Source organism: Dufourea novaeangliae, unplaced genomic scaffold, assembly GCF_001272555.1.
Source record: "Dufourea novaeangliae isolate 0120121106 unplaced genomic scaffold, ASM127255v1 scaffold8, whole genome shotgun sequence".
Taxonomy (NCBI): domain Eukaryota; kingdom Metazoa; phylum Arthropoda; class Insecta; order Hymenoptera; family Halictidae; genus Dufourea; species Dufourea novaeangliae.
Window position 1 is genome coordinate 9165695 of NW_015373923.1, and position 17964 is coordinate 9183658.

Below are 17964 nucleotides of genomic sequence, written 5' to 3' on the forward strand. Positions count from 1 at the left end.
AAATCTTGCACGTTCGATTCAGGCGTACATCGACGGTCCCGTGCCGTCGACGAGCCTGTGTCGCGGACTACGTTCTGTCCCATGACAGAAAAACGGAACTTTCCGTTACCCTGTCTCCTTGCTGAACAGAGCTTCTTCCATTACGACAACTGCGCGCGCACGCAACGCCATCTGTCGCCGTGTCCCGTTCACGATACCGCACATGAAAAGATAAAATTCATCCTCGCTTACGGTCCACGGCTACAGAGACGTTGTTATTATTGTGATGGTGGTTTCTGCCATTTGTGTCCCGGCGCACGCTTAGATTCGCAGCAAGAATTCGCGATAGGTAATCTTAGTATGGCTGGCCTGGGGCAAAGAACTCGCGGGATTTCGCTTCGTTCAGGTCCATAGCGCGTACAAGAGGTATTCTCGTTTTGGAACTATCTATCGTGGAAGTCTTCGGTTTTTCATATTTTTTTTTTCTCTAACGTTCGCCCTGGTCCCCGCGTGTGGTGACGGACGACACGCTGCTCGGCTCGGTGGAACGAGCTTTCCACGTGGGTGGTAATAATCGTGCTCGCACGATCCCCCATCCGATCTCCTTTCTTGTGATCGCGGTTGTATAAGTGCCTGCCTATATAATTCACGCGACCGTATTATCTTTTGTTACTTGTTTTCTATTCGTTAAGGTAACTTAAGTTTAACCGGTTCGGCCTCGTCCTATGGTGGCCTGAGCCGCGTCGGGTTGTGCCATAAATGCGCCGTGCTCTGAGCCCCGGCCTCGCCGTTGCTGGGAGGCAGTGGCTGCTGATTGCTGAAGTCTGGTGTCTGCGGTGAAACGCTGCTTAACGTTTGCTGCTGCTGCTGCTGTGACTGCTGTAGTTGCAACTGCTGTTGTTGGCGCTGTTGCTGCTGCTGGTGGCTGGACTGCTGTTGCGACTGCTGCGACCTCGTTTGCTGCTGCTGCACCGGCCGCTTAGATTCCTGACCCGTTGAATCGGGAGATGGCACTGGCCTGTGAGATTTCATGTGGGCGCTTCTGCTTTTCACTTTGTTGAAAACTCTGGAAGGAACATCGAGAGATACATTGGACGGCTGTTGTATTCGGTGGGATCGGGAGTAGTTGAAACGATGCTTTGTATCGGTAGCATACGGACTATGGTCGGAGATAGTATACAGGGTTGGATCGGTTGTATTGATAGAATAAATGATGTATATGATGAATAGTTTCTGCTCCTTTATTTAGGTTGAAATGTTACGTATGTTTTAAGTGGATTGTTTGCTATTTGCGGTGGTTTCGCAGAGCATTCGGCGAGCATGGCTTTGTGTTTGTGGTTGCGATTACAACGATATCACGTATCAACATTGAGCTAATTAGTGACGGATCATGCGTATGATATGCTGTAATATTAAGTATTGATTCTATGCAGGCGGTTTAAACATTTACTAGCTGGTTGGCTCGTTTCGACGTGTTATGAATAATTAGAGTGGAAAGATTGCAGCTTACGAAAATAAACGTTTGAAATACGTTGCGGGATTTATTATTGATGTAGAGACCATCAGGTAACTGAAATTTGGAAAAGAAATTACCGATGACCGAGCAAATTAAGTGTAACAACTTGCATAATAAACGTTTAAGAGAAATTTTGGACAATATACCATTGTCAAAAACGAACAGAACATTTTTTGGTATTATTACAATAGCTGTTTCATTTTTTGTCTCTACATAAGGTACATATAGAGATAATTAAACTTAACATACTACTATATAAAGAACAGTTTACATCTGAATGATGCAAAATAAAAAACGTAAACATCTATAGGGAATTGTAAAGTCTGATAATTTCTAAAATACAGGGTAGGGCAATAACTATGTCCACTTTGAATATTGCCGTTATTTGTAATAATATGAACAAATGTTATATACAAAACTTACACGGTATAGAGGTGGGCATATTGTGACATGAACCTTTTCTGCGTAGGTGAAGGTATAGAGGAGATTTCAAGGTCATCTTTTTTTTTTTAATGGAATGCTATGTTTTTTTTATTGCGATGTGATAGCCAGTCTTGAGACGATTTCAGCGAGCTATCATTGAAGGTCATGCAAGGTCAAATGTGGTAGTAAAATAAACTTTCTTACATTACAGGAGATGCTCGAAGTGGTGACCGTTTGCGTCAATGCAAAGTTGCAGTCTTATCATTTCTGAACTTATTCTAGCACATGATGTATTATTTCATAGGGGACTTTATTAGAAAATGTACCACTAAACGTTCGCCAAATGATGTGGTTACAGCACGACAGGTGTCCAGCACATTATGCTCGGAGAGTAAGAGATGCACTGAACGAACTTTACCCAAATAAATGGATAGGACATGGAGGATTAGTTTCTTGGCCACTTCATTCTCCACATTTAACCCCATTATATTTTTTTCTCTGTGGAGCATTGAAAAATGCCGTTTATCAAGAAGTACCCACTACACTAGAAAATATGAAACAACGGATAATTGCAGCATGTGCTAGAATAAGTTCAGAAACGATAAGACATACATGTGATGCAGCGATACGAAGATTGCAACTTTGCATTGACGGAAACGGTCACCACTTCGAGCATCTCCTGTAATGTAAGAAAGTTTATTTTACTACTACATTTGACCTTGCATGACCTTCAATGATAGCTCGCTGAAGTCGTCTCAACACCGGCTATCACATCACCATAAAAAAACAGCATTCTAATAAAAAAAATAGAGATGGATGATCTTGAAATTTCCTATATGCCTTCACCCACGCAGAAAATGTTTGTGTCACAATATGCCCCCCTCCATACCGTGTAAATTGTGTATATAACATTTTTTCATATTATTACAACTAACGGCAATATTCAAAGTGGACATAGTTATTGTCCCACCTTGTATATCCAACTTGCTGCCAGAGAATATTGTCTATGTATTGTGTTAAGAAATAAGTCAAACATCGATTAGAAAGCCACGTTGTTGTGAAATATATCAGCAGCAAATAGGATGCAAGCATAGCTACGAGTCATTCTGTGAAGGTATGTATGTTATACAAAGTGTTAATAAATGTCAGAGAAAAGATTTATAATCATTTTTGCATATCAATGTTAAGCCTTTCATATTTTGACTTGGTTCCACGTTTAACCACTTTATGTCGTCTAAAATTTTTATTTCCACTTTTAATGAAATTTGAACTAAGAAATAACTGCTGCCAAAACTGAAAAATCTTCTACGTTTTCTACGAAATTACGTCAAGTTTATAATTTATTTCGTCATCTGTTTCTCAAACTTTAATGAGGAGACGTTCTTGTAAATATTTTGCAAAAATATATTCAGACATGTTGACTCGTACATGTAATTTAGTTTAATGTAGCCTACATCTCTATCTATACTTCGATATCGGTGTTAATATTTTTTCAATTGGAATCTTCAAATATCCGAATTATTCCACAATTTTCAATACAGTAAAACATCTTCCAGCTTCTACGTCAAGAATTTTCGAAGTGTTCTGTTGAGCATCCTACGTTACTTTTACTTTCACTTATTGTTGACATGTAACAGGAAATTAACAAAAAAATCTAACCGATGATAGCCCTCCCAGATAAGTCAATAATAAATATTTGACACACGAAAATTAGGTTTTTAATATTTATACCCTTTTAGAACGTATAAATTTTAATTTAAAAAATCGGAAACATTTAATTAATTAAATTGAAAAGACAAAAAAACAGATTGCACCAGTGTTTGAACAATATGAAGCACATAAAAGAACATTTCTAACCAATAGCACAAAAATTGTTTGAACATGAAGCAAGGAGTTGAAAAAAAAATCAAAGCCCTGAAATGCCACCCTAGGGTTACCGTTCTTTACCTTTCCTTTATTATTATTTCCAAATGATTTTAAAGAAGAATAGTTCGAAAATATTAAATACTATTTTAAATATTAAGATTTTATTTTGGGTCGTCCGCGATCCCACGGTGTTATTGACGCCAAACAAATGGAAGGGTGTCATTCTAGAGTTAATCATTTGCTTATATTAATAATTTAATTTACTCGTTTCTACACATAATGTTCATTCACTGGTACGTGTTCCTTTACTGGTGCATCCAGCCTACGTTAAAAAACGTTAAGCTCTCAATATAAATGTAAACGAAGAACAAAGTCGAGAAATGCATGTAACTCTGCTATTTACTAAACAGTCTGTTATTATGTGATTCAAGTTCGACACTACGACGGGCACTGATTCTCTACATTGTCCGTGAACGTGTGCAGGGAGGTTCTCTCTTTCTCTCTAGAAGCAAGGGTGTCTATTACGGTGCTTGACGCCGATACTTGCCGCTCGTGCCTGCCGTTCTCTTTTTCTTTTTTTCTGTTTTCTTTTTTTTTTTTTTTTTCGGCACGTGTGTGTCAGTGGCTGGCCGTCATTTCTTTGATCTTTTTTATCGAACGGATAATTTAGATTAGAGATTGGAGACTTACTTCCCGCAAATCTTGCAGGGGTAATGAAGTGGGGTGGGCACGGGTGGTTGTTGCTCAGAGCTAGTGTGAGTTTGTGAGTTGGTGTTGACTGTGGCGTGGCCGGTATTGCCGGTTTGGGCGGTTTGGGTGCTCCCGGCCATCGTTACTGTTACACTTCCGCTAAAGCTCTGACAACACAAAGAAACACAAAGCAAAAATAAACAACACAAACAAACAACAACGACGACAGATAAAGTGAACGCCCCCAGTGGTCACGCAGAACGCACAACACGCATGTTTCTCCCTCCCCACCCTTCCCTCCCTGGTCCTTTTGTGAATAGAAAAGCGTGAAGAAACGACAGGTCAACAACAAATCACATGCGACACTTAAACGTTCACACGTATGTACGCATGTATTGTGGTCCTTTTGTAAATACGCGCTGCACGTGCGCCGGATAGCTTGGAAGTCTGGGATCGTTGGTTGTTCACGATACGCTGTCCTGTTAAGTAATTTTCATTTCTATCGTTAATAGCATGTAATGGCAGCTTACTACATCTACCATATGTATTGCAAGTTTTCATTTGTATCCTTCGTCTTTATTTTGTACATTATTTTATCTTTTTCTTGTAGTCTTTTTGTAGTGACTTTGTGTTTATGTAATAAAGACGAGTTATCGTAATAAAATATAATAGTAATTAATACTATTATTATAGCATATTGCTACTAGAATAATATGTTATTAATGCGAGACTTCGTTCCCCATGGAATCGATTAAAATTGAAAATGGTATCCGATCCCAGACTTTTGAGCTGTAGTGTACACCGAGTACGAATCCGATTGATTCAGAGTTTAATATAAAATGATTAAAATTAATTCAAAGGTTCCGGAAATCTTGTTATACGAACAGTGTCACCGCAGGTTTCGTACTCAATATTCATCTGTAAGTAGTCAAGATTATATGGTTCATGGAAAAATACAGACAGGTATTCGAGCGGTCTCGTTAATTATCTAGGAAAATAACACTTAATCGATCTACGCTCTTGTTTAAAAAGTATTAAAGTATCATATCGTGGTATATTCCTAATCAAAAAGCGATGACATTAAGTTACATTTAGCATCTAACAAACATTATTTTGCTGTTCGACGGTGAAACACGCAAGTATCATTATCGTTTCGATTAATTCGTCTCGTTGTATATGTAAAGCTTGTTTAGAACAGAATACGAAAAGTGTTAGAAACAACGATACTCACATCAGGGCAGTCGTATGCGAATAATCTCAGCTCTCCGTCGCTGGTGGTCAGAGTAGCCGAGTTTTCTCTCTCGTTTATTTGTAACTATGCAGAAGATAAATCGTAAAACATATGTAAACGTCACAGGACTACAGAAAATATTCGCCATAAAATATTAATTTGTAACGTCCTTTAAAAATTACAATCAGAAATAATAAACATTTAATTTCGTTACAGATGTCGAACAGAAATCCTGTATATTTACATAAAATAAATGCATCCTCTTATTCAATGTTTCGAAATTTCATAACTATCGAATGAATGACAAATATAAACTATTATTTTTCTTTTAATTTACCGTTCTGTAATAACATCATGATTGTGTCCATTACTTTACTAGCTAATGAAATAATATGAAGCTACATTTTATTTAAACATAAACTTGTATTTCGCTAATAATTACGATACTCCTGGAGTACATGTCTGTTAGACGTACCTACGAGTAATCCACTAATTTTTTAAATTACACAAATATACAGGGTGTTTCGCTTAAAAAGGCCACCTAAATATCTTCTCTACATCTGTGATCATACGAGAAATATTTAGGTATTATCCTAAACACCTGGTAAGTAAAAATGGCATAAAATGGTAGAAAAACGCGAATATAAACGCAATTGCATAAAGCCTTCATTTCCATAGAAACGTATACTGACTTTTTAAAAAAATAGCGGATGTAGTACATTGATTCTTAAAGAAGAAATAAATCGAGGATGATTACTCGACTGAAACTCACCAGAGTACGATGGAGAATCGATTTGTCTTCACCGAAGTCCATCTCCGTGACGGACGCTATGGCGTCGCGAAGCTCCCTCGTGTCCTTGCAATCTTTGCTCTCTGTCTTAATCTTTGGTTTTCCATAGCGGACACGCAGTCTCTTGTACTCGTTCGGGCAAAGCCTCTTCCACAGATAATAGAATTGCACGCACTGTTTCGCGGACTTGCCACCAATGTCCCGCGAGATCGCGGAGAAGTCCTTGTTGTACTTGAGGAGGCCTTGATAAAACACGTCCATCTCCTGCGACGTCCACCGGCCCGACTCCTGGCACTCGTAACTCAGCAACGGATGTTCGACTGGCAATATCGGCGTTGGTCTCATCAGCTTCAACATCGCTTCCTGAAATTACACAGAAATATTCATGTGAAATTACACAGAAAAATTGAAATGTGCGCGTTGAGAATACTCGAATATACAGAGGCAGAAAAAGTATTGATAGTTACAATCGATTAATAATATTATTTTCACTGTAAGACTAAGGGCCATTTCGACCAACTTCGATTAACTTTAACGATAAGCTATACTGCTTATGGAGTTAATCATTGATTAAAGTTAATCGAGTATGTTCATAATTATGTCCATCAAACTCTGCCATAAACAGAAAATTAAATTATTATGAAAGTCGGAAGAAAAGAATTTGTAACTTAGTAGTGTACGGAAAATAACACTGTGAATTCATAATTAGAATCGCCGGTGTACGAATGTTTTTTTCATTCACTGTACATTGTGTTGAACAATAGAATTTAGTACTTGATTTGTTTAAAAGTCACTACTCGATGTAATTGCGATAGAAAAAGTTTCTGTATTATTTATATAATTTCAGTGTTTTTCATTTTGTGCACTGAGACCAGATAACTACCGTATAGCAACATAATTAGGTTTTGAAGAAATTTTTAGATTTTTGAGATTTAGAAGTTAGGTTTTAAAGGGTAATAATAGAAATACGTCATTTAAATTCTACGATTATCGACTATTTAACTTGCATTAAAAATACTAATAACACGAATAAATATAGTCATTTGAATTTTACTCGTTCTAAATTTCCTTAGATGTCTTCTTTTCATTTATATGGAAGTATAGTGCAGTCTATAAGTGTATATTATACAGGTATGTCCCCCTCGATATCATTCAACTTTTGTTTGAAACAATTTCCGGTATCGCAAATAATTTCAGAGATTTTCGAGGGGATCAATTTAAATGGGGCATCCTCTATGTATAAGGTAGTAAAGTAATGTGTATAAAAAGAATATATATTAATTGAAGATACTTACACGAATGTTTCCTCTACACATATGCAACAGATGAAGTGCGTACTCTTTGTTTCTTCCTCCACCTGGTACCGCTGCGCAGCACGCAAATTGCAAATACATCTCAACTGAAAAATAAAGTACCTTCGTTTAAACATACGACGCTTTACAATTGATGTTCATAGTAACAACACACAGACTTTAATTTCACATTCGTACAAAAACAACCCATTCATTTTTGTGTATAAATTCATGTGTTATTAATCAATATGATCATTAAGAGGCTTCTCAACACTTAACCTCGATCGCGAAATTTAAATAAATCGTACGCTATTCATAGTACCAAATAGTATTAAGTTGATACTATTAACACGTTCGCTACCAGGCATCACATATATGTAAGGTGTGTGATTGTGGGTGATTTCCCATAAGCGATATTTTGCGCTGTTTGTTATTAAAAAAACCTTTTAATATTCTACTTTCAAAACCATTGGATTATGTAGTAGAGATTCTGGGAAGCATCCCAAAATTTTTCCACATTTTTGGAAGCTTAAAAGATACAAAGAATAGGTCTGGACATAAAAGACCCAGTGGGTTGATGGAAGCAATAAAAATAACGTGGGTTACGAAGGATTAATATCTAACCAAGAAGGTAAGAACATTTCACTGACGAGCAAACTTAGAGTGGTCTCTGACGAAAATTACCGAAACAATATGGTGGTAGCGAACGTGTTAATGATCATCAAAAACCAAGTACGTACGTTCGTTATCGGTCAGCACGTTATTTATACCAGGATCCCAGAGCAAGTGATCAGCCTCGGGTTCTCCTTTTCCTCTGTCCCCGTCGCTGCCCACCGGTGGTATCGTTGCCTGATACCTCGTCCCGATATTAATCCTAGGCGGTGGTCCATCGTTCCCCTGAGAATCATCCGAACTGAAGTCGGAATCTCTCTCGAATTGATGGAGCCTGGCGTACAATCCTGGGCCAGGACGAGACGGGTCCAATATAGGCGGCGGCGTGTAGCTGCTGTCCCAGTGTCGATCGCAGGCCTTCCTCAGCCTCGACGGATACGAATGGGAGGAGCTGGCATACAGGCCGCCGTCCATGCGTGGCCTTTTTCTACAATGCCGAACAGGACTGCCGGCTGGTATGCTGCTGGGATTAAGAAATACATCGTCGTCCAACAGCTCCTCCTTGATCTGTTCGATCGGGATCGGTAGGCAACCGTGCGTTTTGTGTCTCATGTTATTATGCTTGGCCGTGTTCGTTTGTATAAGAAACTTCGTGGGATTGACGACTTGTTGTTGGTTGAACTGTCCGACGTTGTACTGATGATTCGTCTGCACGTTTAGGCCGAGGTTCACGGTGACAGGTTCGACCTTCGGTGTTGCTAGTCGCATCTCCTTCTTGAAGGTTAACGCGGGGCTCAGAGAGCCGGCTTGAACGAGCACGTTCGTCTTTTGGAGGCTCGCTGTTTGGATCAGCTTGAACTCGCCGTTATTGTCGACGACGATGCCGGCCAGGCTGCCGTTTCCGAGACCGAAATCCACCAGGTTCTGGCTGGTGATGAACTTGTACGACTGGAACTCGAATCTTCTGCGGTTGGCCGTGGTGAAGTCCTTTGGGGTCGACGAGAGCAACGGGTCTTCCGAGTTCGGCATCATCTGGCTCTGGAGCGCGTGATGAGGCGACACGGGGAAACTCGTGCCGGTGTAGGAGACTGGTCCTGGCGAAGATACGGAGGACGGCGGCAAGGAGGACAACGGCGACGGTGCCGGTGTTGCCGATAAAGGGCTTGGCAGTGGCGAGTGTGGGTTCGGCGAACCGGATCCGTAGAGATCCGCGTCCGCGTCCGATTCGCCTGGCAATACTTCGCTGAGTGCCTCCTCGACCGCCGCCGCAGAGGACATTGTCGACGTGTAGAATGCCGCGGACAGGGGAGACGAGACTTGTCTCACGCTTTCCGGGTCCTCTTGCGGGCTAAGCAGAGGCAGACTTCCGGTCAGAAGACCCTCTTGGCTTGCTGGCGGTGTTGGATATGTGAAACTTGGACTGTCGTGTCTGGTTAATGGTGATGGTAATGGGGACTGGGTAGGCAGAGTGTGAGGACTTTCTGTGTATTGGGCACCGTATGTACTGAATTCGGCTAATGAGTCGGGTAACGGTGAGTTCACTAGAGCCTGAAGGTCAGGGTTGACCGTGTGCTGGGAGGAGTATCGATCCTCGAGAGTTATGTCCTGTAGCTGCTCGGTGGGCTGTTCTTGGAGCAGGCTCGCCGTCTGAAACTGCAATAGAGAAGGTCTTGTTAGCTGGTTTTGCGTGTTGAATGCTTAACAGGGTTATAGTTAGGGTATTAAATAAGTTTATCATATTTCGGATAGAAGTATCTAATTGTAATTAATAAACTGTGGATATATGTATTGTACACGATTTCGCAAAAATAAACGTATTACTTTTTGATACATTAAATATTTTTTTGTTTCATTGCACTTTATATTTTTTACATGCTGTATAAATATTAATACAGTTCATAATTCAGTAAGAATTCGAAGACTCGAAGTTTTGAATAATAATAAAAAGGTTCACTTAAATACAAAAGCTAAGATAGTAATTATCTTTTACAAAATAGAAATTCCTGAACTTTATCACTAATGATTTATATCGTGGCCGATACGAAGTAAAAGAGAATAATAAAAAATCCGTACACAGTGATTCGTAACCTGTGATTATAGATCATGTTATGTAAAATAAATGATTAAATTCATAATTCGCTAGAGTATGAAGTGAATTTCACATTTCCAAGGGCGTAGCCAGGTTATCAGTCGGTGGCAAAAATATTAACACATAGACTGCCACAGTGAAAAAGGCCGTACGTAGCCAGACACACTTAATTTTATTTTTAAAGTCATAAATCGTTGATCTGCGTTTTGTTAATACAGGCTGTTGGTCTTGATTCAAATTATACTGTAATATTACATATTACGCAAAAATGTTGTAATTCTGGAAAAGGTGAGGGGCACATTCCCTGTAAAGAAGTCTTTACATTTTACAGTAAATCTTGGATGAGTGTTGGAAGGTTCTTCGGCACTGAACATTAAATATTTCATAAACTAATAGACATACGCGACTGAAAGAAACATCACTGGCCTCAGAATTCCAAGCTCTATCAAACCTCATTAAAAAGTCAGCGTTACATCCGGAGATCTACCCTTGTCATTGCCGATGAGCCTTCGAACATTCATCCAAAATTTACTGTATTTATATTATACCGAAACATTCACAGAACCAAACTTTTCTACCATTCTCAAACACATATATACACCAGATAAGAACTCTAACAATCACCACTAAACAATCATTTAGGCTGTTATTATATGTATTTCCGTCGAATAATTAGCGGACAGTAAGAGTATCTTACTTGTCTGTATCTTAAAAAATTATCCTCATTTCTGGAAGGTCTTTCACCTTAAACTCTACAGTCCCTATACCATTACGTATTTCGCGGTCAAAGGGCAATCCCCCTCCCCAAAAAAAGATTGAATTTAAGAAAGGACCAGGTGGATTTTCCCGAGAAGTTCACGGAATGAATGCGTTTCGAGGGCTCCCGCCATGAGTTGCAGGCATTAGGGTGGAATCTCTGGTATCCGTGGGTCAGACATTAACGAGACTACTCGACGACGAGAGGTTCGGAATCGTAGGAGGGACAAAGTGGGGGATGGTTGATATCTCCCTGGCGCTTTTCAAATGGCACAAAGCGGCATTGCAAGCATCGTTGGTGCAGTCGGTGCCAGCTACTTAGATAATTCGTCTTATTAAATTCTGCGTCGACGACGAGGGCCTGGGGCCCGGTCGTGACGTAATTGAAACTAAAGCGTTTTCAGCGCTCGACGTGGAACGAATAATGAGACGCCGGGGCTAATTAGACCGTCAAAGGATCGCCGGGATATTGTGTTTTAACATGACCGTCGTAAATGCAAATGCCTTCTTTTACGCGTGACTCCTTTCTTACCCCGTTCGCCTTTGTCACCCTATGCCCCGGCCCTCGGATAAAGTTGTAAATTAAGAACCCCGAGAGCGTGCGCGCGCGCGAGTGAGCATCGTGAAAGGAAATGAACGGGGGCTTCGAATTCCGCAGATTTACCAACGCGCTCGGAATTCACGTGAGCATTAGTGAAGTCGAGTGAAGCAAGGTTTTAGGATCGTTGATCTCGACGTGCTAGTTCAGACCTTTGAACCCAGTTGTATTCGTTTTTAAAGGGTAACTTTTATTTCGTTTTTATATACGACATTGAAGGTGTTTTGTAGTCTTCTTTAATTACAGGTAGAAATTTCGTTGAATCCTTAGTAGTACATGCACGCGTTTAAGCCTTTAACACCCAGACCCTTGAATCGTTATTGAAAATTTGTTATTACAAATTGTTATTTAACAATTATGAGTGATATAGGTATATGTCGTATCTTGTTATTTTGAAATCGAAAGCATCGATAAAGACCTATGTATTTTTTAATTTTTTTTATTTATTTTTGGAGCTAATACTTTAATTTCTCAATTGTAAACATGGAGATCTACTTGACATCAGTGAAAGTATTTAAAAGTTTGTTAAAAACCGTACTGTTCGTAAGTATAATAAGGTATTTTTGACTGAAACATTTAAATATTATCCTTGGATACGTATTTCATGAAAATTAATTCTATAGAGGTTTGCGAGAAACTTAAAACCTCGTCTATTGGAAGTTTCGGTGGGAAGATTAATTTGTAATGATACTGTTCGTACAAAAAATAAACTGTTGATTGTTAATGGTACTTATTAATGGAGCATGATAGAAGAGATAAAGGAAATGGAGGTTTTACCTGAAGAGAATCCAACTGAGGAGCATGAAGCAGAACACTATCAGGAACCGCTGTGACCTGCTGGAACACTTCATCTTGAAGACTAGGGCTGAAGTAACCGCCGTCTTCGGAGTAGCCTGTCATGGAGAAATTGTCTGTGACTGTTGGCTGAGATTGCGGCTGACTGTTTTGTTGCTGTTGCTGTTGTTGATTGGTCGTTGGTTGAACTGATGTCTGGTACGTTAAGTGTAATCTCTGTCCGGGATCGGACGTTGCTCTCTTCACAGCCATTTTGGTGGTGCCCTGAAAATTTTCATATTCAACGTTCCATTCTCGTAATGATTGTAAAGCATTACGACCGTATTGTATAATATTTCTTTCAACTAACAAGGGAAGGTTCTGAACCCGAAAATTCTGATTCTAATGAAACTTCGCATAAATGTAGAGCATATTGAATTATGCTTACAGCAATTTTTTTTCCTGCTCGTTTTTACTATGAGGGGTGAAATCAGCCCTTAAGGTTTTCGTGTTTTTTCGTTTTCTTGATATAACACTCCCGTATACGAGTCACTGGATATTTATGCTACTAAGCGGAGAATACGAAAGAGTCAGAGTTAAAAAGTTACTTAAATTATGAAACAAACAAATTATATTCAGTCTTCTGAACAATCTTGAAAATCGTTTTAATTAAAGTGTTTATTTAATTCAGATATATTCATCCGAATGAATCGTGGCACTTTAACAGTGAACTTTTTAAAACAACCCACCTTTGACTCCACTCGAATCAGTCTGTTATTCCTTCCGCTAGTTCGCAATTAATTTTCACTCGTGTTCTTAGTCTTTTTAAATATCAATACCAGAATTATTCGACTATATTCCATTGGTTCCACTATGAACAGCGTTACGAAACCAATTATTAATGTTTAATAATTGTTAAGTAATTCCGAATGATGTTTGAGGTATATGCTCAAAATCACCGTCTTACCGAAAAATCGAATAAATCAGTAAAATTGCTTCAAGAAATTGCATTTCTGTTTCGATTCCCATTTTTTCCAGAACAAGCAAGTGTTCTGTGACTTATGGACGGAGGTGTAATGCGTTCCAAAAATCAAGATAACGCGTTACGAATTACTGAGACGTAAATAAATAAATTCAAAATAAATATACCTTCAAGATCATGTCGGCCAGCGCCTGCGCCTGTGCCTGGGTCTGTGCTTCCTGCAGTTGTTTCTGCACGGTCGCATGACCGCCGACGGTGACGTTCGGCTGCCGGAAGTGTTCGCCATCGGATAGTCTGCGGACCTTCTCCGCAGAGGCCAATGGCGGCGGCGCTGGTACCGCGAAGCTGGTTTTACCGGCGACCTGCGACGCGCTGTCGGGTTGCGTGGTGAAAACAGTCGTGGTTGTGCGCGGCTGTTGATTCGTGTTCGTGTCCGCTGCTAAAATAACACAAAATATATTTAACGTTGACGATAAACCTGATATCCTTGAGTACCGTTCACAGTTACAACCAGGGGTTGAAAACTGTTATAATATCGATTTCGGTTCTTGAGACAGTTTCACAGAACCGTCATTTTCTGTAACAGTTATACAGAACCAAAATTTCCGTCTATATTTATTTCGGTTACGGTTCTTATATCGGTTCTAGGATCATTATTTTTTCGATTCTCATATCAGTTCTACTTCGGTTTTGTACTGGTTATGGTTGTGAATATAATCGTTTCCAATTTTATATTGGTTATATTCCAGTTTTGTAACGATTTTTTATTTACTTCATAGATATCAGTTCAGTATTTTAAGAATAAACATACATATAACAAAATTATAATAACAAAAGTCCACGAAAAAGAAGAACGAAAACTAATGATAATAATAAAAATAACATTGTAATCCGCGCTGACATTCAACATTTTTCATTTTTACTATAATTTAAACGTATTATTCACATGTCATTAGTTAAGCCATGGATATTTGAGGATGTAATAAATTAGACCTCGCCCAGTACTGCGTCGTGGATTAGAGGACATCCCGATATACTTTTATACATACACATATTCGATGATAATTAATTTAAAAATGGAAGAAGAATCCATGTAAGAATGAATACTATTACAATTGCAGTGTACACGATACAATTAAATCCTTTTTGATACTTTGTGTAAATGAGCTTGACAGCGAAACTCTGAAGTCGACACGTAGCATTAGACCCTTTTTAAGTAACTAATTGAAGAGGAGAAACGAGAGCCAGATGAAAAGAGAGAGATCGGGAAACGCGGTAATACGATTTGTCCTTCCACGGCTCGTCCCATACATATTGGCCCCTATTATGACGTTAATACGAATTAATCGTATTGCCGGTTAAGGGAACGCAGTCTCCTACCGGCACGCTCCAGTTTATGGGGAATAAATTATGATGACTGCGAGTTTCTCAACGTGCAGACCGTCCCATCGTTCGTTTCTGCGTTCCTTAATCCGCCCTTTCACGATCGTACCCGGCTGGAATGGGAATAATCTCGCTCGGCAAATGGTTATAACCGTGTCGCTGATAGTACGAAGATGGTTACAATTATTTGGAAAAATCCTGTCTGGGAAAACGTGCTCGATGATCTCGAGCAGAATGGAGTAAGCTGGTTTAAGGGATGGGAATTTCCCAAAAAATTATGAGGAAAATAGGTCTTCTAAAAACGTCCGATTTTAATGATTTCCATACAATTCTTATAAATGCGGTTCTGAATTTTCTCGATGATTTTTGTTGAATTAGAGAAGACTTGATTTGTTTAATGGTACTTTTTTTTATAAACGCAGTTTCAAATTCATCGTTAAACTTTCTTAGTTCGAAGAGTACATATTAATTGTCATATAAAAAATACTTGGACCAATGAATTGTTTGACAGGAAACAAGGTAAGCGAAAATTATAATCCCCCTGAAAATTTAAACTGTTATGAAACATAAAGAACCTTGCTGAGTGCCTACATGGCATAGAATTAGTTATATTACCAATTAAAGGTGCTACAATTTATAGTAAACATTTGTAGTCAATAAAAAGAATATTCAGTAGTATGGCACAATGAACAGTCAGACAAGAGACAGAAAGAGATATTCAAAGTAATATATGAGTATAACCATACCCCTCCAAACTAAATAAGCCTACAAACATACCCGTTTCAACTCAATAAACCCCCAATCATATTCCTCATAACTTAACAAATCTCTAACCATACCCAGGTCTAACTCAATAAGTAGCCAACCATACTCTTAAAAGACCTCTACTACCCAACCAAATAAATCTCTAACAGGGATCCAGCAACTCCATTTTAATCCTCCCTTTCTGTAATCTGACCTGCAAAGTGTAAATCTGACGAAACCTCTGAACGCTGTAACTACCAGTTTGCCCCTAAAAAATGTGTTACAATGCCACTTAAGAACTTACTTTCTCATTCTACACGCCCTCACGAACCGCAGTAGAATAAAGGAGTCGCATCCCATTGATATTTCCGTTCACGATTGATGTTAGGCGCGTCCAACGAAGACACAGTATTGGTCGGTGAAAAATATATTTTATAGCGCGGGGCATCGTTTACGACCGACACCCCTGGACAGGTATAAATGCGTGCGCATCCCCCGGTCCGACACGACGTTGCGCTCGGAGCAACCCGAAAGGAAATGGGATCCGTCTTCTCGTCGCGGTTGTGTATCGCGAAGCGGAAACTTTTCCACGACGATTTCATGAATATCTGGCCGCGTCCTGCTGGCTGCCAGCCCACCGGCAACCTACTTCCTGCTTTTTTATCTCCCCTCCCCTCCTCTCTCACCCTCGTTTCGCCCTCGTATTATACCGATCGTCGCTCGCCGTTCGAAGCGTTTTTACCCATCGCCGGGTCAGGTCCACGCTAATAAATCAACCGAAAGAAATTAATATCCGCTCACCTCCGAACGACCCACCCCCATCCTCCCCGCCCCGTTGCTCGACTATCGCTGTTCAGACGTAAATTGAAATTGTTGCGAGCGCTTTTATCCCGCGAATGGAAATAGAAATCACGGGTACGATCGATCGCGATGTAATTTCTCGCGTGTAAATTCACGGTTACGGGGCAGCGCCTTTTATTCGGTTCCCAAAGTCGCGGAATTCTGCATTCAATCCCGATCGAGATCCGTTGATTTATATAACGCGGCCCGTGACGTTTGCCTGCGAAATTTCTGCCTGCCGCGGAATAAACAGTTATTCATTAGAGAGCTAAGGATTAGTAGTCTGAAGTAAGGCGGTTTCTATTCTGTTCGGATCGTTCTGTTTCGAACGATTTTTTTTTTTTTTTTTCGTGTAAGTCATATCAATGTGTTATTTCAATTTTGGAATTGATTGTTTAGGATTTTATTGCTGTTTAACCCACTAGGACTTAACGTTGGGTTAACGCGACATTTTCCTTGCAATTTTTGAATTTAGAGCACTCAATTCTATTTTTTATGTTGTGGTTATGAAACAGGATTTCAGAGATTTTCTTAATATTTTGTTCGTTAGTATTTCCACTTCTATTTAGATCCTACGACGTTTTGAAATTTGAAGAAATTGAAGTATTTATTTATAGCACTATGATAAACTAATTTTTTTTCTTAAATCATGGAAATTTTTTAGTGTATCTTTCTTATGTAGTGGGCTTCTATAACACGATGTCTTGTATTATAAGGCACCTATATTTCGGCAAAATATGTAATATGTAAGTTATTTTATGTATATTGTTATTAAGTTGCATACACAATATTTTGTTATACAAAAACTACCGATCCAAACATTTTTTTGATAGCATTCATATTCTTTTTTATACACTTTTATAGGTAATAAATAATTATGTGTGTAAAAATCGTTTTATTTCCCTGCTTGGGACTTAATCGGTTAAAGTTTTCAGGTGTAAGGTAGCGTAGGTGTAATTATTTTCTCGTAAAGATATATTTATCCAAAGAATTTTGTAAGCTAATAATAAAAAAAAATATGAAAGACTAATTGTTTTCCAAGTGTAACAAAATACATGTGAATTGTAAAAATATTCAAATAGCATATTCATATAATTATCAATCATTTAGATAGTAATCGTTGTTGTTTGTATATACAAAAAAAATCATATACATAGTACAACATAAAAATCCGTTTGCATAACAAGTGCAAGAGTTACCAATCGATTTTTTAACTTTCTTTGGTAAAACTTTAAATCATAGAATCATCCGACGCCTTTTTTGGAATCCCTAATTTCTATATTCGTGTAAAACTCGCAAAATGTAATTTGTCGTCAATTATAATTTTATTCTGATGTCACATTTAAAACTAAATGTAAGGGAAACTAGAACATCAATGAATCAGCCGCTTACTATCAAC

The 17964-nt window shown here is 39.0% G+C and overlaps 1 protein-coding gene across 1 annotated transcript in view; it reads right to left on the reverse strand.

The window, feature by feature from the left end:
* Positions 1-702: 702 nt before the first annotated feature.
* The window catches only part of LOC107195010, a 33915-nt gene continuing 16653 nt past the window's right edge, over positions 703-17964 (reverse strand). Inside the window, exons 3-10 of the mRNA XM_015584758.1 lie at positions 13766-14037; positions 12620-12901; positions 8528-10052; positions 7791-7894; positions 6478-6858; positions 5706-5789; positions 4475-4641; positions 703-1045 (exon numbers count right to left, since the gene is read on the reverse strand). Of these exons, the coding sequence (XP_015440244.1) occupies positions 703-1045; positions 4475-4641; positions 5706-5789; positions 6478-6858; positions 7791-7894; positions 8528-10052; positions 12620-12901; positions 13766-14037 (3158 nt within the window). The remainder of the gene's footprint in view (positions 1046-4474; positions 4642-5705; positions 5790-6477; positions 6859-7790; positions 7895-8527; positions 10053-12619; positions 12902-13765; positions 14038-17964) is intronic.